Below are 20,652 nucleotides of genomic sequence, written 5' to 3'. Positions count from 1 at the left end.
AGCATAGTGAGCATTTCAATATGCTTTTCAGTCAACAAGAGGAGGTGTAAGAAGTATAAAATTATCTCCTTGTACCTGCAAAATGATGACTGCAATCGAATTGTCTTCTTCCCTTCAGTGTCCTTGGATGTTAGGAATGAATTGGCTAATTGGGAATAGGCGCTTGATGATTCCATGGATGGAAGAGAACAAATATATGTATTCCTCTCTTTTCCCAAACTCTGGATATATGTGCCTGCTAGGGTTTATTCTTTGGGGATTTGATCATGTCCTTGTGCCACTCATTCTGCCAGTATCACTTATAGAAATTTTTTTAGTTTGACACTCTTCTTGACCATCAAGCCTCTCCCACCATTATACAGGGCTGTTCATTCCTCCAGGTTGAGAGCACTGTTGCATGGGTTTGTCCTACTCTTATCCCCGTAGGTGAGGACATAACTGTAACTGGGTCATCAGGTTACCTCTGCAATTCCCTAAACTGGCACCAGCCCATCCTCAAAGTTGAGGAACAAAGAAAAAAAAAGTATTTTGCTGTCAAAAACTGTGTAATATAACAGACAGCTTGCTTTAGTTAATAGTCACATATTGAGCACTTCAGCCATGACTGCAAATGCAGCACTGGCATTCATTTATAAAGTTGCAGTATCCTTGTAAATTCGTAAAGCAGTGCTGAAACTTCACTCGTGCACCAGTGTTGCCTTCCGATTTTGCCCCCCTAATAACTTGCACCTGGGGCAGTTGCCCCCTTTTTCCCCAACTTACTTACAGCTCTGGGTGAGAGCCAATCCTCCAGTAGGAGGTCAGGGATTTTCCTAGCTGTATCTCCCTCCCGTAGTATGCTGACATATGTACATATATGTGTATGTTTGTATGTACACATGAGACTAGGTGGGTAATGAAGAGTGACTTGACCCCTTGCTGTGACCTTGGACCTTAGAGTGGCCACTCCTGCTCAGCTCTTTCCAAGCCCTCTTTGACTGGGGTTTGGCTCCTTTTTCTTCTCCTCTAGAAGTGGACAGTCACTGCTTGGGCATAAAGAATGTGAGGACACTTGGGCCCATTCTCTCCATAGACAATGCTACCTTTTCTGATGCTATGTTTGCAGCCTGGAAATATCTTGATTACCTCTTCAAAAACATCAGGACAGAGACCTTAGGTCTTATGCCAGCAAGGAGAACTTTTTCAGGCTCTAACTCCTTACCTTACCAATAATGCTTCATGCTCCTCACAAGTCTTCCACTTTATTTACTGATCATTTGTTAGATTGCCAAGTTTCAAGTTAGGGGCAACTTTTTTCTTGACTTTTGTTGTTTAAAAGTTGTATTTCTCTGTGCCCCCCTCACTGCATTTGTTTCCTGCATTTTAACACCCAACCAAGTTCCTCTTTAAAGTGTATTTAGTGGTTGTTGCTGTACTTTCAGTTTTTTTTCTGGTGAGTTTTCCACTAATCTTACTAAGTATTGTGCTGTTTGGCTAGTTTTATATATATTTTTTACATTGTTGTTGAAGGTAATTCAGATGGATTTAAGACGTGTGACTCCTGTGGACTTGAGTCCTCTGCAGGATACAGTGGATATAAAAAGTGTACACACCCCTGTTAAAATGCCAGGTTGTTGTGATATAAAAAAATGAGACCACAATAAATAATTTCAAAACTTTTCCCACCTTTAATGTGAAGTATAACCTGTACAATTCAATTGAAAAACAAACAAACCTGTTGGAGGAAAATATAAAAAATAAAAAATGTACAATAAAAACTGGCTGCATAAGTGTGCATATCCTTAAACTAATACTTTGTTGAAGCACCTTTTGATTTAATTACAACATTCAGTCTTATTGGGTAGGAGTCTATCAACATGGCACATCTTGGTATTGGCAATATTTGCCCACTCTTCCTTGCAAAAGTGCTCCAAATCTGTCAGATTACAAGGGCATCTCAAACACAGCCCTCTTCAGGTCACCCCACAGATTTTCTATTGGATTTAGGTCTAGGCTCTGGCTGTGCCATTCTAAAAGTTTCTTCTGATAAAGCCATTTTTTTGTTAATTTAGATATATGGTTGGGGTCATTGTGTTGAAAGGTGAAATTCCTCTTCATCTTCAACTTTCTAGAAGATGCCTGAAGGGTTTGGTCCAAAAGTGAATGGTATATGGAACTGTTCATAATTTCCTGCATCTTGACTAAAGCCCCAGTTCCAGCTGAAGAAAAGCAAACCCAAAGCATGATACTGCCACCACCATGCTTCACCATGGGGATGGTGTTCTTTTGGTGATGCAAAGTGTTGTTTTTGGAATTGTGCCCAAAAAGTTCAACCTTGGTCTCATCAGACCATAACACGTTTTCCCACATGCTTTTGGGAGACTTGATGTATTGTTTTGCAAATTTTAGCAGGGCCTGGATGTTTTTTGTGTAAGAAAAGGCTTCTGACTTGCAACCCTACCTCATAGTCCAGACATATGGAGAATACGGGAGATTGTTGTCACATTTAGTACACAACCAGTACTTGCTAGAAATTCCTGCAGCTCATTCAGTGTTGCTGTAGATCTCTTGGCAGCCTCACTGACCAGTTTTCGTCTTGTCTTTTCATCAATTTTGGAGGGAAGTCCAGTTCTTTGCAAAGTCACTGTTCCATATTTTCTCCACTTTTTCATGACTGTCTTCACTGTGTTCCATGGTATATCCAATGCTGTAGAAATTTTTTTGTACCCTTCTCCTGACTGATATCTTTCAACAATGAGATCCCTTTGATGCTGTGTAAGCTGTCTGCGAACCATGGCTTTTACTGTAGTAGGCAACTGAGTAAATGTCAGGAAAATCCTACTAGGACAGCTGAACTTTATTTGGGATTAATCAGAGTCTCTTTAATTGATGGCAGGTGTGTACCCAAGAAGTCTGAATGGTGTAATTAAATCAAAAGGTGCTTCAACAAAGTATTAGTTTAAGGGAGTGTACACTTATGCAACCAGCTTATTGTATATATTTTCCCCTAACAGATTTGTTTGTTTTTCAATTGAAGTGTACAGGTTATAGGTCACATTAAAGGTGGGAACGTTTTGAAATGATTTATTGTGGTCTCATTTTTTTATATCACAAAAAACTGGCATTTTAACAGGGGTGTGTACACTTTTTTATATCCACTGTAGATATGTTGTACTCTTCATAGAGTTGCCACAAGCTTCCTCACAGAATGGACATGCAAAGGACAAGGGCTGTTTGATGCACCCCAACCTTCAGTATTTTCAATTGACTGCCTGGAGTATAGAGTTTAGGGACAGTTTTTATTCTGAGGACAATGCAGCAGGTATTAAAGGAGACAGAGAAACCTGCTACTAGCAAATCACATATGGGAAATGGAAAAGATTTTCTCGTTGGTGCCAAATCAAGTACTCAGGACCCTTTTAAGGTTCAAACGTCTGTGATTCTTTAGTATTTGTGTATTATTGTCCTCTGGGCCTTTCTTACTCTTCTGTTAAAATTCATATCTACATGCTTGCCTTTAGATCTCTTCTTTCAACTCTACCTCAATTGAAGCAGTTTTTGAGAGGGATGTTACTTATCTGTCCCACCTGTAAGACAGGCGTCTCCTTCTTGGAAAAAAAATTTGCATAATTTACTTTTGAACCTGCTGTCTGAGAACAAATCCTTCTTTTATGCCTAAGGTTGTTTCAGAGTTTACACTTAGCCAGGCTATTCACTTCCCTATTTTCTTTCCAGAGCCTAAAATAAAGGAGAAAGAATTTTACACACTCTAATTACCTACAGGCATCTCAGATGCTGTATTAATAGGACAAAAAAACTTTAGGATTGTTAGTCATCTGTTTATTTCCTATGAAAATAAGAACAAGTCAGCCATTTAAAGTTTTTCTATTTCATTTTGTTATTCCCGCCATTATAAGACCATTCCAGGCTATGTCAGGGCCCAGTATAGCAGGACTCTGGCTTCTTCCATGGCTTTTTGGAAGGGGGAGAATGCCAGAAATCTACTAGAGGCAATAACTTGGTCATCTGCACACACCTTTACCAAGTACTACAAACTAGATTTTTTTCTGTAGTTCTAGAGCAGGCTTTCCTAGAACTCTGTGAACTCCTGGACTCTGATCCATTTTCCTCCTACCTTATTTTCTAAGCTGTGGTATTGGTCCCATATAGTTTAGGCTACTACAACAATGATCAAATGACCAAGATATTAGAAGTGTGAAAGTAAGTTTACTATAACAGTATCAGAATAGATCACTGTTGCAATACCCACACCTTCCCCTCCATTCCACAATTTTTACTATTTTTAGACCAGAATGTGTGAATTTTTATTAGTATTCCTCCTATTCGGTAGGGCTGTAACCCCCCCCCCACCCTTTTCTGAGGCAAGAAATATCTGAAGTTTTAGTACCCTAGACACTGAATTTATGCTGTTTCTTTCTTACAGTGCAGTGACTAGAAGACATGGAAGGTCCTCTAAAGTTTTGGAAGCTGGTTGGCTGGTCAGATCTTGCAATATATGTCCCATAAGGCTTAGTTCAGTGCAACAATTATATTTTCATACCTATTTCTGTTGTACAGTAAAATCCCCACTGTCTGGGACTCAAGCATCTGGCACTCTCAAGTAACTGGCATTTGACTGGCTCGTATGGCTGCATACGTGCTAATTAAAAATCCCAAAGGGGAGCCTCTTCTGCGGGCTTTTCCACATTGAACAGAAGAGGCTTTGCTTTGCCATTTTTGATTGGCTCGTATGAGCCAATCAAAAATTGCAAAGCATATCTCAAACAACCGGAACATACACTTAACCGGCATCTACCAATCCCCACAGGTGTCAGTTAAGTGAGACTTTACTGTAGTAAACTTACTTGCACAACTGTACTTTTTTCATAATCAATAAATAATTCCTACACTTTGCTATTATTGGAGCTAAACTGAAGCCTGTAGGCTGCTTAATAAAAGAAGTGACTAGTTTAGTGTATGTTTTCACAGAAAAAAAATGACTATATCATTTATAAGTTTCATTTGTAAGGGGGATTGCTACCCCCTGAGCCCTCCAATGGAATTAACCAGAAAAAAAACACCTGAATCTGTTGAGTGTTACAGTAGCAAGGATTGTCAAACTGTACTTACTACTTCTGTAACATTCCGAGAGCTGTGTAGATGTACTGGCAAGGTCCAATTTTCTGCATTAATGCCAACTGCTTTTTGTGTTTTTTAATGGCTCCTGTATCTTTGCCTGCCTAAAAGAAACATGTGCTGCTTTCCTCAATGATTCACATAAATTGAAAGCCATGACATACGTCAGTAAGTAGTTTCCCTTTAAAATGATTTGTAGTGCATTAAATGTTGTTTTTCAGATTTTTGTTGTACTTACAGGGCCTTGAAATTGTGTTCCGAGTGGGCATGGCTATACTGCAGTTCAACCAGACTGACTTAATGCAGCTTGATATGGAAGGAATGTCACAGGTGAGTGGGGTTCTGTATTGTGTTACATGTCCCTATCTAAAATAAATACTTCTAGGATGCAGAGAGTCTGTCTGTTAAGTAGACTGATTATTGTCCCATAACTGTCTTTATGTTCTTAAGGAAGACCAGAAACAAGGTATCTAAATATCATGTATTAGGATCTGGGTCAGCAGTGAAACAGTCTTCAGCTATATTTGTGCAATACATCTGCATACTTGCAGTGCTCTGTGAAGACCTTTGCTTATAAAAGTACATACAAATAACCACACTCTTCACTTAGACAAATACACACAAATAGCCACACTTGCTCATTTGATAAGATTCTACCATGGCAGTTGTGGCTGTTTTATGGCCAACTCAGAGAATATCAGGAAGACTCCATTAAGCAATTAACTTTTAAGCAGTAGGTTGTTCTGCAGAAATTGTGCTGGAAGGAATCTTAAGTTATCAGTCTTGAGTAAAGTGGGGCAAACCCCTCACTCCCCTCCATGTGGGGTTCTTCATGTCCTGTACCCTATTCCATCAAGGGCACAAGACCTGTGAGAAACCTTGCATCTTTCAATGAAATGGTCCATTGCTTAAAAAGAGAAATCAAAATTGAAAGATATTGAAAAACTCGCTGAGCAGTTTCCTACTTTTTTCCTTCTGTTGTATATTTTAGCTTATATGTATTCATGATCTGTCTGTCCAGCTGTGATTCTCAACCTGAGAATGTTCCTTCCTTGTTCAGAGTTTGCCTTTTGGACCAGGATGACATTGAATTATTAATTAGTGGAGTCCTTGACAGATTATGTGCTTTTGTACCAGAAGATGAGTTGCTAGTGATGGTATAAGAAAGCTCTGCAGCAATATGGCAGGCCTGAAACAGCATTGCTATTTTTTTTCTTCTCTTGAGCATAGTTGGACTAAACACTGTAATAATGTATAGGTCACAAATGTTTCCATTTACCTTTCAAGAGCTCTGCTTTTCGCCCACAATGTATAAAATGTAGCATTTTGGAAAGTATCATTCCCTAGGGAGGTTTCTTAGATACCATTTCCTTATCAACCATAGATAAAGGATGGTATGCTTACTTGTCTGCCTCCCTGACTTGTTTCTATTGATGCAGTCATAACCTGAATGTGGATTGCTGGTATGTTATCAGTAAAGATTTAATGTCTTTCTTAGCCCTGTGATACACTTGGAGATATTTTAATATATGTTGTTCGTTTGTCAAAACTGTTTTTACTTTTCCAGAAATTGAGTAATAGCTGTATTCCCCATCAGGCTATACACCTGTACTTTCTCTTCTGTAGGTGGATGTAATTGTTATGTTTAAACTGAATTGTGCAGCAGGAACATTGGGTTTTAACCTGCGTAGCCTTGTCTGTCTTCTCACCCATAAAACATTCATTGTGCATCACATTCTGGTTAAGAGCTGTACTCCCATTCTTAAACCGTTTTCATTATGTATGTATTCCATCTTTGTGACTCCCCAGTAAGAAGTTTTACATTTTAAAAATGACTGCATAGAACAGCATTAGATGTGCTGCATTAGTGACATGCTGCATCAGTTTTGGGTTTGGTTGTCCTAAAATATTATCATATTTGGACATGGGTTCTCTGTTGGGGTTATACTTTTTGTTTTTAACATAGTGAGCTGCGGTGACTAATAGTCATGATACCCAATGTCTTACACAGGATTAATAAACCATATAGCAAGGAAATAGGCTGGATGAGCTGTCAAGACCTGTCTGCAGAGTTAGAGATACATTAGAGTGTTCCCTGACAAAGATGTTCAACACTTCTCTAATAACCGGTGAAGTTTGAAATGAATGGAATCAGGATTATGCATTAACTGTATCTAAGAATGGTGCTCAATACTTATCACAAAATTATCATCCAGTAATTTTAACCAGTATTATTGGTAAACATTTCAGCACTGTCTGATTGAAATCATGAAGTGTGACATGGCATGATATACACTAATCTGATTGTTGGTAATTAAATCATTTTCTTAGCTTAATTAATTGCTGTAAAACTGTAAGCATAGTGTTGAATTGTGCTTTATCTGTTGTTTAGACAGCTTATAATTAGGCATATCATTGACATGACTGGCTGTCATTAAAATTCATCTGGTAGGGGTGATCTTGTAGCAGTTACTGGAAAGTACAGTTCTATAAAATCTTGCCATAAGAGTAAATTCCCTTCTCTTTACTGTTGCAGTATTCCTTACTATAGGGATTTCCCACCTAGGACAGCCCAAAATTCGGCCAGTATACCAAAGCCTTACGATCTTGTATGCACTGTACAACACACACATGCTCCTTGCACAGGACATGGGACATAAAAGTGATGTACGAACACAGTAACCCAGAACGGAATTTCTCCAGTAGAGAACAGTCTCCAGAGGACAAAGGAGTCTGTGCACATCCAGAAGGAGAAAACACAGAAGAAAAAGGGGAGGCCCTTAGTCAGAAGGGAATCCAGACTAGAGGGGGTGGGTGGGAGAGAGCATATACTGCAACAGTGAAGAGAAGGACATCTACTGTTATGGTAAGATTTTTACACAAATGTACTATGTCCTTCTATATCACTGTTGCAGTATTCTTTATTATTGGGAGAGTAAAAAGCTCAAGAAAAAGAATGGGAGGTGTAAGGCTGCGAAAAGCCCTCACCAAACCCATACAAAATAGCTCTAGCAAAACCTGCTCTGGCCCTAGAAACCGTATCCACCATATAATGCTTAGTAAAGGTATGCAGTGAAGACCAGGTAGTAGCTTCAAGGATGGAACTGTTGTCAAACCCTTGAAGGTGACAGAAGAGGCAACAGCCCTAGTGGGTGGAATGAGCTCTAACAGAAGTAGGCAAAGATTTGCCAGGAAAAGAATAAGAAAAAGAAAAGCCTTGGATATCCAGGAGAGGATGGTTTGCTTAGAAACAGCCAATGTCCAGGGATGAAAAGAAACAAAAAAGCTGGCCAGACTTACAAATGGCCTTAGCTTTCTTCAAATAATACCTGAATTGTCTGTGCAAATCCAAGGTATGAAAGACCTTCTCACCAGCAGACTGAGGAGATGGGGAAAAAGGAACAGAGTTGTACTGACTGATTCAAGGACAGCTCATTTACTGCCTTGGGCATAAAAGAAGGATTAGTGCGATGGGGACTCCCTGTGAAAAACTAAAAAAGCTGGTATGGCCATAAGGGCCTAGAGCTCAAAAGGCAGTCTTCCAGATACAATGTTGCAAAGAAGCAGAGTCTACAGGGTCAGAAGGAGCTTGAGTCAGTTTTAGAAAAACAAAATTAAGGTCCTAAGGAGGGTTTCATTGGATCCCTGATGCAGGACGCCTTTTAGAAAATTTTTGGCCTCAAAATGAGAAGCCTAGGGGAGGATTCAAGGTCAGAAAGGCAAAAATGGCTGACAAATGGGCCTTCACAGCATAGGCCAAGCCAGACTGGAGCAACTCACACAAATAGGAAAGGACCCCCACTGAAAAGAGTCCTGGTTATGAGCATGGCACCAGATAGAAAATGTTTTCCATTTGGGCATATTAGATTTTTTGGTTTTGAGTGTTTCCTTGCCTCCTATAAAACCCTGAGCACATCCTCAGAAAAGAGGAGCCTGAAAGGAGTCAAAACCCTGTCACCCACAGTGTCAGTTGAAGAGTGGACAAGTGAGGATGCTTGAGAGACCCTTGTCCTGTGTGAGGAGGTCCAACCGGTGAGGTAGCTTAGGGTGATTAACCTTGTCTAGATGCATTAAGAGAGGGAATTAGTGCTATTTTGGCCACAAGGGAATCACTAGCACGATTTTTGGGAGTTCAGCTGAATTTTCTGCAGGACTCTTGGAAGTAGAGGAAGAGGAGGCAAAACATAAAGAAACATCCTCTTCCAAGGAAGAGAAAGGTGTCTGTCTGCCATGCCAAATGGCATGGCTCTCTAGAACAGGAGAGAGGGAGAGAGAGATGCCTGTTCAGAGGGGAGGCAAAAAGGTCTACCTGAGGAACACCCCACTGATGGACAGTGTTCAGAAACAGGTCTGTCTGAAGTATCCATTTGTGAACCTGTGTTTTGGACCTGCTCAAAGAGTCTGCCAACTGATTGTACTCTGAAGTAAAGTGTATTGCCTGAATAATTAACTGTTCACTGAGAGCCACCTCACAGGCCTGAAGAGCCGTCCTGCAGAGGAGGTAATATTTTTTGCCTTCCTGCTTGTTAACATACCACATCACTGTAGTATTGTTTGTGTACATCTTCAAGGGGTCTGGAGATAGCATGGTGTGAAAAGCTTGAAGTTCTTATCCCTTTGATGTTGATATGGTCTGACTTCTGATAGCATCTAGGTGTAGAATGGGTTAGGGAGTTCCTTAACCTTAAGGGGCTTGACAATAAAGATATCCATGTTATTGAAACATTGTTAGAGGTGGTCCTGAATAACAACTTTTTATTTTTTGAAAATCAGTTCTTTTTACAGAAAAGCGGGGTAGCTATGGGTGTCCCCTGTGGAAGTAGTTTTGTTAATAGTGTAATTGCTTATTGGGAACGAGAATTTTTGTTTAAAAATTTGAAGTTTAGGGAACATGTTACCTGGTACACAAGATACCAGGATGACATGTTCCTAATATGGAAAGGTGAAGTTTCTGTAATTCAAACATTTATTGATTAAATTACATTTACCAACTTTTTAGAATTCACCTATCAGATAGGCTGTGAAGAAATTGATTATTTAGATATCCACCTTTCAAAAGATCATTTAAACACTAGATTCAGGACGACCGTTTTCCGTAAGCCTACCTATTCAGATGCATTCTTGCATTTCTCTAGCTGCCATCCACTGCATCAAAAGAAAGCAGTAGTCAAGGGGCAGGCAGTAAGGGCAACAAGAATGGTGTCTAACTTTGCAGACTTCATTTTGGAATGTGAATTCCTAAAATCTATGTTTAGTAAGAGGGGCTACCCACAGGCTTTTACGGAATTCATCTTTGACGAAGCTATTAATAAAAGATGTACAGGACACTTCTTCCCCTTGGTGTCAAAAGGGTATGATATCAAGCCCCTCCGAGTACACCCAGAGGTAGAGAATAATCACTCTCGGCTCCCTAATGTTAGGCAGGACATTAGATTCTTGACAACTTTTTCTTTGGATTCCCAATATATTAAAGAAATTCTCATTAAAAATTGGGGGTTCATTCAAGATGATCATGGTCTAAGAAGAGCCTTCAGTCAAGTACCCCAGTTTACGTATAGAAGAGGCTTGAATTTGAAAAGCTTGGTCGAGAGCCCTAAAAAAATAGTCAAGGGCCATACAGGGGTGTACAAATGTGGCAGATGTCATCAGTGTCATTTTATTAATGCCACTAAGGTAATAAAAATCAGAGATAGAGATTATGTTCTAAATGCTAAATTTAATTGTGATTCCCAGGGAGTGGTATCTGCAGCAGTTTGTGACCAATGTGAAGCTTACTATATAGGTAAAACTGGAAGACAAATTAAACAAAGAATTTATGAGCATTTATACAGCATCAGTAATTCAGTCGTCACTAATGCACTGGCAAAACACACTTTGGAATGTCTCACGCATAAGTTTTCCTTTGTAGTCTTAGAAAAAATAGAGAGAAATTTAAGAGGGAGTCCCTGGGAGCTGGCATTGGAAGAAGCCGAATTAGCATGACAAATTCGGACAGGAGCTCACACTCTGCCTGGGCTAAATGAAGCATTGTCTATAAAATGCTTATTAAAAAAGAAAGCTTTAGCTAGGTGAAAGTGGTTTATATGCGGCTTCTCTTAGCCTCTGTCTGTAAAAAGAAACATATGCTTAAAATGGCAAGAAGATTTGATTATATGATTAGTGGTTGGGCCCCCCCCTCCTGATAAGAGGCCCTAGAGGGAACCAGAGTTTGACGAGCAAAATGGAAGAGATTTTTTGGAGTAAAAAAAAAGAATTTGATTTCTGAGCCTAATTTGAGTATGGCTCTTCAATATCTTACTGAGTTACTGGACTGGACACAAGGGTCCTTCTCTTTCGTTAAGATTCATGCTGCAGCATACTAATCCTTCCTTTATGCCTAAGGTGGTTTCTAGTGTGGCTTTAAAACCAAACTAATCATTTTACTACTTTTTATGCAGACCCCCCAAAATAAAGGAAAAGATTTTGCATACTTTAGATGTACACAGGCAATCATTATCACCTTCCTATCTAGTCTAGCTGGTTTTTTGGCCACAGCTGTTTTGCGCAGCATGTGTTCAGCTTCTAGCTCGATTTGCCAGCCTCCCTTACCCTTCTCCTGCTTTGGGATTCTACCTAATAGTAAGGACTGCAGCAATGGAAAGAAGAAGAACATAGTACAGTTTGTACCTACCATAAAATGTAGATGTTTTCCTGCGTCCAATTACCCCCCCTCCCTCCCCCCTGTGTTAGGGGTGGTTGTGTAGGTGAGTTTACCTGCTTATATTTTTGTATATATTGTTCATGTTTTGTGCAGGGTATTTTTGGCCTTGTCTTTTAGGTTTTAGATGAGCTTTAATTGTGTGCATTGCCTGCCACTATACCGATATAATTGTATAACCTTTTACTGTATATGTATGGAATGAGGTATAGTGTAGCTTAGTCTGTATAGTTTATTTCATACACATGTATGCTTGTATGGCTTGTATTTATTATGTTCATTTTGGGCGCAAACTAGAAGTCCCAAATTATACTTTGGTATTTCTATGTTATGTTTATTGTCGGTGGCTAGGATGCCACATTTTCCAAACTTTGAATCTGAAGTTTAGTTTTGGTTCTGTTATGGTTTTTAACAACAGCCGTATGGATGGCAAGAATTATTAGGTTTTCGATGGTTGGTGTTGGTGCTAGTAGATTTATTTATTTTTTTATTTTTATTTTACATTTGTTGACCGGGCTAGTCTGGCTGGATACATGTCCATTTTCAGCAGAGGCCCGAGGAGAAAAGCTCCACTATATACTAGTAAATAACATAAAAAAACAGCACAGTAAGATACAAATTATTTGCATCTAGAGAACAATTCCTATGTAGCATAGTAACAGTACAGAAGCACTTTAACAAAATATAAAATAAAGTGAGGATTCCTATTCTCATGTTCTATGCAAAAGCAAGAGTAGAAACATTGAAAGAAAGTGAAAATAGTAAGTCACACAAGAGTTTGTACAATATTTACAGGATTAACAATTAGGATAAATATTTTGTGTACAATATTTACAGTGTTAACAATTAGGATAAATATTTTGTGCCAGGGCACAAGTTTTAAGAAATAGATTTGTACAGCAGGGAGCAACATGTAGGTTTAAATAAGAGGAGAGATGACAGGTTGCAGTAGTGTAACAAGTAAAAGAGAAAAAGACATTATAGGAAAAGTAGTATCCAAGTGGATACTAGGTGAGCTACCGAGGAAGGGTAGTACTAGTGATAGAGACGAGTAGAAGAGTAGTGGAGAGAACAGTAAAAAGAGTTGGATGCTGAGGTCAGTCAGGATTAGAGCAAGGGCATAGCCAGTTAGATTTGAAATAGTTCCTTAGTTGTTTCTTGAAAAGTTGTGATGAGCCTAAAGTAGTCAGTTCTATAGGAAGTTTATTCCAGTATGAGCCAACAACATTTGTGAACAAGGAGTCACCAGATTTATTGTGTGATTTGAGAGTAGCTACTAGTAGTTTGTTAGCTGAGCGAAGGGAAGTAAGATTCCTGTAAGGGGCCACAAGGTTATTAAGTATTGGTGTATTAGTAGGGTAGTGGAGAATTTTATAGGTGATAACTAATTGATGTAGGAGAATAAGATTTTGAAGTTCAAGCCAGTCAAGCTTTTTGAGATTAACACAGTGATGGGTACGAAATGGGGAACCTGTGGCAAACCTGGCTATGCTATGGTAGGTTGTGGCAAGTTTCTGAAGGTTAGATTTTGAAAGGTTGATAAAAGATGGAGAGGCATACATTAATGTAGAGATGAGATGAGTTTGGGCTAGAGACACCCTGCTGGTTGCTGTTAGAAAGGGCTTAAGTCTATAGAGGGCACCTATCTTTTTATTAACAGCTTTGATGGTTAGGTCAATGTGGCAATCAAAGTTTAGTTGATTATCTATTGTAAAACCTAGTAGTTTAGTGGAACAATCAGGTGTAATGATTGTGCCATTGTCAGACACAGTAGAAAAGGAGAAAGGGGCAGATTTAAGGGTTGGAGAGAAGAGTAATAGTTTTTTTTTTGGGATTGAGGAGGAGACAGATATGTTGGAACCATTTTTCTGCTGCCGTAAAGACTTTTTGGGTAGAAGAATGAAGTTCAGCTGGAGATACAGCAGAACAGATGAGAGTTGAATCATCTGCATACTGAATACATGTGGATGTTGGGAGTGAAGTAGACAGGTTATTTATAAATATGGAGAAGAGAATGGGACCTAAGATGGATCCCTGAGGAACACCAATAGTGACTGGGAGCAGAGAGGATAGATGGCTGGCCCAAAGCACTGCTTGTTTTTGATCTTTCAAATAAGAGTCAAACCAGTGCAATGCTAAAGAGTCGAGTGAGAGAGATTTCAAAGTGTCTATCAGAAGTTGATGGTTTACCATATCAAAGGCTTTAGAGAGGTCAAGAAATAAAGCAGAGGAGAATAGGTTGTTATTGCGATTTTTGTTGATAATGTCTGTGAAGGAGAGGAGAGCAGTGGAAGTGCTATGGAAAGGTCTAAAACCATGTTGGGAGTCTGCAAGTAGGCTATTATGTAAAAGATGATGTAATAGTTGTTGATGTACACAGCGTTCCATCATTTTAGATAATGGTGATAGTAAGGCTATAGGATGGAAATTAGAAAGTTCATTAGTGTTTCCTCCTTTATGTAGAGGAACGATATGGGAGACTTTCCAGAGGGAGGGAATAGTAGATTTGGTTATTGTTCTGTTAATTAAGATGGAGACTGGGTATGCTAGTTCTGCTGATGCTAGCTGCAGATATTCAGCTGGTAGTTGGCCGGCTGAAGGAGTGCATGGTTTAAGTTTTGAGAGTAACTTACGTATATAGGTTGTGGAGACTGTACTAAATTTTAGAGTGGGGGTGTTATTTTGAGGAGAGGTCTTTTGAAGGGAAGAGGGGGGGAGCCATGGTCATTGCTAGAGAGGTGACTGTTTCAGAGAAGAAGTTGTTGAACGTATTGGCTATTTTATTGGGAGGGGTCTGAGCTAAGTTAGCTGGAGTAGGTGATGTTCATCGTGCATACAGCTGCAGTCATTACAGATGGGTTTTCCTGCCGTCAGGCGGATCCTCGGTCGGCCGAATTCCAAAGTCTAGGTCCGGTGTCGGTTGTTGTCGCTTCTTCCCTGACGTCAGTGCGGCAGGGGTATAAAAGAGGCAGCCGACGCCATTTTCTTCAGTCTTTCTTGCCGCGCGGTGCCCGAAGCAGAAGCAGTTCGCAATTGCCGGTCGGCCAGCTCCTGAGATTTACGAAAGTATTTCAGCTGAAGTCTTCTTTAAAGCTAAGTACTCCGTTGGGGAAACTTTTCTTGCCTCAGACCGATGTCAGACAAAGTTAATAATTGCATTTCTTGTGGGAAGCAAATACCGCATAAACATTTCCACTCTTTCTGTATACCTTGCTTAGGGCCAGACCACGACGTCTCGGCCTGCTGTATTTGTGCTAGGTTCAACAAGCGCACTATTAAGCGCCGGGCGGAGTTCGCCCGTCATTATTTTGGCAAAAAATTTAATTATATCATTTTGTCGGATACTCCTACACCAGTTTTAAGCAAAAGACGCAAAGACAAACACCGACATTCGAGGTCTGCACCGTGTACTGAGACCACGCTTAGGCCGACTACCGGTTCTCCGGTTCTCAGCGAGGCGCCTACGCAGCCCCTGACTACCGATGAAACTATTTTACCAGTGACTTCAGTACCCGAGGTCGCAGGCTCCTCTGTCTCCATTCCCACTGCAGATACCGACGCCACTCCTGGCGGGGAAACTGAAAATTTAGTCAGGCCTGCCATTTCCGAAGGCGTCTTCAGGCCTTCCACCTTCTCTATTAAGTCCTTCACTAAATCTAAAGCTGCCATGAAAACTAAAAGACAGGGTCCCCAGACCTCCTCTCAAGGCCCAATGCCTAAAAAGCAGATGCTTAAAATGGCTGAGGATTTGATAACTCTCATCAGGGGTTCTCAACCCCCCTCTGACAAAAGACCCATATTGGAGGAAGACTACCCTTCCTCAGACCAGGCTTCTATTACCTCAGACCATTCTGAGGACCAGGATTATGCTTATTCCCCTTTCGAAGACTCTGATGCTGAGGAGTCTATTCCCTCGGTCTCCCCACCTGAGGATTACTCTTTTGGGGAAACCCTGCACGCATTGAGGGAACACTTCCACTGGAAGGCCAAGATTACTCAGATTCCAAGAAAAGGCTCAGAGAATTTCTACTGCTCCCCCAGCATAGGCCCTTGGCTATCCCTCCTGTTTTAGATATTTTGGATGATGTGTACTCAGAAGCCAGCCTTAATCCAGATTCTTTACCTCCAGCCCCTGTTAAACCAGACAGATATTACCGGGTTCCTGATTCTCACCAGTTCCTTTATAAAAGCCACACTGCAGACCCAGAAACAATTTCACAGGGTCCCAAGGGAATAAAGGCCTCTACTGCTAAAAACCCTTTACCTTCAGAGAAAGATTCCAGAGCATTAGAAAGGTGGGGGAAAAAGGTGTATACATCTGCCACTTTAACCATGTGGGCATTAAACTGTCAATTTCATATGTTAAAGTACCAACAGTTTTTGTTATCTCAGCTGAAAAGCAAAATGACACAGACAGAACAACCAGATTTAAAAGAGTTGCAGGATTTGTTGCATGGAGCAGAGCAAGTGGGTAAACATACCTTGCAGTGTGGTTTTGATGCTTTAGAAGCCTCGTGTAGAGCTGCTGTCACTGGATCTGTTATACGTAGACATGCTTGGTTCAAAGAGCAAACCTTACCAGATCATGTCAAAGCAAAGTTATTAGATGCACCACTTCAAAAAGATGTATTGTTTGGTGTTAAAGCTGAGGAGGTACTAAAGAAAATGGAGGAAAAAGCGAAATCTATGCAAACAGTGAAAGATTTCTTGCAGGTACAACCTCCACGCTTCAGCAGAAACTGGCCTTCAAAAATTGGTCCTTTCCAGCCACGGACAGACCTCAAAGGGGCAGATACAGATGCCCAAGGGGTAGAGGACAACCTCAAGGATCTTACAGAGCTAGACAGTGGCAAGCACCAATCCCAAGAGGTGGAGAAGATAGATCACAGTCATTTAGAAAACAGACACAATGACTTCCCCCTATGCCTGCCAAACAAAGCATTAATGGCAGCACCTTTGGGAGGAAAACTGGCATTATTTTCAAAAAACTGGCACATTGTTACAGAAGACAAATGGATTCTGGACATTATAGACAGACGCTATAGGTTCCAGTTTCACACCCTTCCAAAAATGAGTGGCTTTCCAAACCTGCCACAAAATCAAGGGGCAGAGGCACAAAGACAAATTTCCGCTCTCATGGATATGAAAGCGATTCAAGAGGTACCTGCAAAAGAACAAGGTCAAGGTTTTTATTCCAGACTGTTCCTGGTACCAAGGAAAGACAAAGATTGGAGACCCATCTTAGACCTATCCATCCTAAACACATATCTACAGGTGCCAAAATTCAAGATGCTCACATTACAGCAGCTTCTTCCCATGCTGGGCAAGGAGTCTTGGCTGGTAACATTGGACCTCAAGGAGGCATACCTGCAGGTCCCTATCAGACAAGATTGCAGAAGATACCCCAGATTTCTTGCAGGTTCAACCCATTACCAATTCTCTGCATTGCCCTTTGGCTTATCTACTGTGCCCAGAGTGTTTATGAAATGCCTGGCATCAGTAATTGCCTTCTACAGACAACAAGGAATACAAATCTACCCATATCTGGACGACTGCTTGATCCAAGCGGACAACAAGGACATTCTACTGCATCATCTGGCGTTTCTAATAAAGCTATTAAACTACCTGGGATACACAGTGAACAAAAAGAAATCAAATCTAATACCTTCTCAACAGATAATTTTCCTGGGTGCCAGCTTAAATACAACCACCCAGATAGCCTACCTCACGCCAGACAAACAAGGGCAACTGTCGCAATACTTCAACAAAATGGCTACTTTCACCAGACTAACTGCAAGGAAAGTCCTGCAGGCTCTGGGATACATGGCATCTTGGATCCTACTAATACCATGTGCAAAGCTGCATATGAGGAAACTACAATGGTACCTAAAAAACTTATGGTCTCAACACAGCCAAAGCTTGGAAACAATTATACCACTCATTCCATGCCTTCAAAAGGAATTTTTGTGGTGGGCTCAAGCATGCCAAAGAAACACAGGTCTCCCTTTCTGTGTACCTCAAGCAACTCAGATCATCACAACGGACGCCTCAGACTATGCCTGGGGAGCACACATGGCAGATCAGTGCATTCAGGGAAAGTGGTCCTAAAAAGAGAAGCACCTACACATCAACCAAAAGGAGATGTTAGCCGTGCAAAATGCTCTTTTGACCTTCAAAGACCTACTGCATCCAGGCCAGCTATTGATAAGGACAGACAACACCACAGTCATATGGTACATAAACAAACAGGGGGGAACTCATTCATACCCCCTGTGCAGGCAAGCCATGACCCTATGGAATACAGCACTGGAATTGCAAATTCAGCTACAGGTACAATTCCTGCCAGGGAAGGAAAACTGGCGGACAACTTTAGCAGAAATATGACAGACCCACATGAATGGAAGTTGCATCCTCAAGTTTTCTCAAAAATAACTCAGGCATGGGGACAGCCAGACATAGATCTATTTGCTACCCACAGGAATTACCAGTTGGAAAAATTTTGTTCAAGGACCTATCATCCACAGGCCTGGAAAGTGGATGCACTCTCCTTCAATTGGACAACATTGACAGTCTATGCCTTCCCGTCTCTTCCTCTACTGACCAAAATTCTATTAAAAGCCAGAGCAGAGAGGCCACAAATGATTCTCATTGCTCCAGACTGGCCACGACAACACTGGTATCCTCTCCTAAAGAGCCTGACACACTCCCCACCATGGATCCTACCTCTAGTTCCTCTTCTGTTGTCCCAGCACAACTACAAAACCCTTCACAGCCAGCTCAAAACCCTAATTTTAGCTGCATGGAGAATACCTTAATTTCCCAACAGACTCTCCTCTCCAAGGAGGTGCAGGATGTCATCTTAGAGGCCAGAAGTCTCTCTACTAGAAAAGCCTACTCCGCCAAATGGAAACGATGTTGTGCCTGGAATCATGAAAAGGGCCAGAATCCTTAGGTAATAAATATACCTCAAATTTTACAGTACCTAGCTCAGATGTTAAACAGTGGCCTTTCCTTCTCCTCCATCGAGATCCACGCTTCAGCCATTTCTGCACAATACAATACAGATCCTCCTTTATTCTCACATCCTCTATTAAGGCAGTTCCTCAGAGGGGCAAAAAATATAAACCCCCCACGGAAACCACCAGTCCCAGCTTGGGACCTCAACTTCGTATTGAAAAGCTGACCCTGCCTCCTTTCGAGCCGGCTTCTTCAGCAGAGCTACAATACTTGTCATGGAAAACAGCCTTCCTTCTGGCTATTACCTCAGCACGTAGGGTTTCGGAACTACAGGCCCTCATGGCTGTGCAACCATTCATCATTTTCCATCAGGACTGAGTTTCCTTAAGAACCAACCCTACCTTCATGCCAAAGGTAGTATCCAGTGTAGCTTTGAATCAAACTATTCATTTACCTACCTTTTATCCAAATCCACAGAACAAAGGGGGGAGACTACTACATTCCTTGGACATTCACAGACAACTTTGTTATTACTTGGACAGAACAAAGCCATTCAGGAAATCTGAGCAGCTCTTTGTGTCCTATGCTACAGGTGCTCAAGGAAAGGCTATTTCCCAACAGACGATTTCAAAATGGATAGCTCACTGCATATGCTTTTGTTATTCATTTCATGGAAAATCTGTGCCTGTATACATCAGATCCCACTCCACCAGGGCTACAGCTACCTCTGCAGCTTTCCTCAGGGGGGTCCCTACCAAGGACATTTTGGAAGCAGCTACTTGGAGTTCAGTGCACACTTTCTCCAAGCACTACCACCTTCCACTATACTCAAAATCTAGAGTGGGCTTTGCCACAGCAGTCTTGCAGGGCATCCTCGCCCCTCTTAGTTCCACTTAGTGCCTACCACCCTTACTTAGCTTTGGGATTCTACCCATCTGTAATGACTGCAGCTGTATGTACGATGAACATAGTACAGTTTTGTACCTACCATAAATGTAGATGTTCGAGTGCTCATACAGCTGCAGTCCAGGTTACCCTCCCACCATCCCCTCTTAGGACAGGCCTTATGACAAACACCTTTATCATACAACCTATTTGGGGCATTCTTTTAAGGTGTATTTGCTTGCAACTACTGTTTTTGATTTATCTACATTGCATGTTTGCGTAATATTATGTTTTGCCTTCCTTCTGGGGGCACCTGACATCTGGGGCAAGAAAAACTGAAGAAAATGGCGTCAGCTGCCTCTTTTATACCCCTGTCGCACTGACGTCAGGGAAGAAGCGACGACAACTGACGCCGGACCTAGACTTTGGAATTCGGCCAACCGAGGGACCCGCCTGATGGCAGGATAACCCATCTGTAATGACTGCAGCTGTATGAGCACTCGAACATCTACATTTATGGTAGGTACAAAACTGTACTTTTTGGTATTCCCTGGATGGAGCAGTTTATTGATTCCTGACCAGAATCTTTTGGGGTTAAGATTTTGATTTTGTTGATATTGAAGGTAATAATTCTTTTTCTCAAGATGGGTGAGTTTTTTTGTAGTATTTCTAAGGTGTTTGAAGTTTGGATGGTCAGTTGGGTTTTTAGTAGTTCTCCATTTTGTCCATAGTTTATTCCTTAAAAGCATTGTTTGCTTGGTTTCTTTAGAAAGGCAAGGGGCAGCTTTGGATCCTGTTCTAATTAAGTGAGGGGGGGTGTGATGGTCAAGAATTTGGAGGAATTTGTTGTTGAAATGGGTAACAGCTTCATCAAGTAGGAGGTGTTTTAGAGCTGACCAGTTACATTCTTTGAGTTCATTAAGGAAAATAGGAAGGTTAAAGTTTTTTTTTTACGATAGCTAGCCTGTTTGTGATTGTTATTTTAATCTATATGTTAG

The 20,652-nt window shown here is 41.0% G+C and overlaps 1 protein-coding gene across 7 annotated transcripts in view; it reads left to right on the top strand.

Moving 5' to 3' along the window:
• Positions 1-20,652, top strand: part of EVI5L (ecotropic viral integration site 5 like) — a 2,636,797-nt gene that overhangs the window by 885,688 nt on the left and 1,730,457 nt on the right. For all 7 annotated transcript variants that reach the window (XM_044084539.1, XM_044084538.1, XM_044084535.1 and 4 more), the window contains one exon: positions 5,356-5,445. In XM_044084539.1, coding sequence (XP_043940474.1) covers positions 5,356-5,445 — 90 coding nt within the window. The remainder of the gene's footprint in view (positions 1-5,355; positions 5,446-20,652) is intronic.

Source organism: Protopterus annectens, chromosome 9.part0, assembly GCF_019279795.1.
Source record: "Protopterus annectens isolate FY-2018-M chromosome 9.part0, PAN1.0, whole genome shotgun sequence".
NCBI classification, from domain to species: domain Eukaryota; kingdom Metazoa; phylum Chordata; order Ceratodontiformes; family Protopteridae; genus Protopterus; species Protopterus annectens.
The sequence above is the reverse complement of the archived record's forward strand: the minus strand, read 5'-3'. Positions and strand labels throughout refer to the sequence as shown.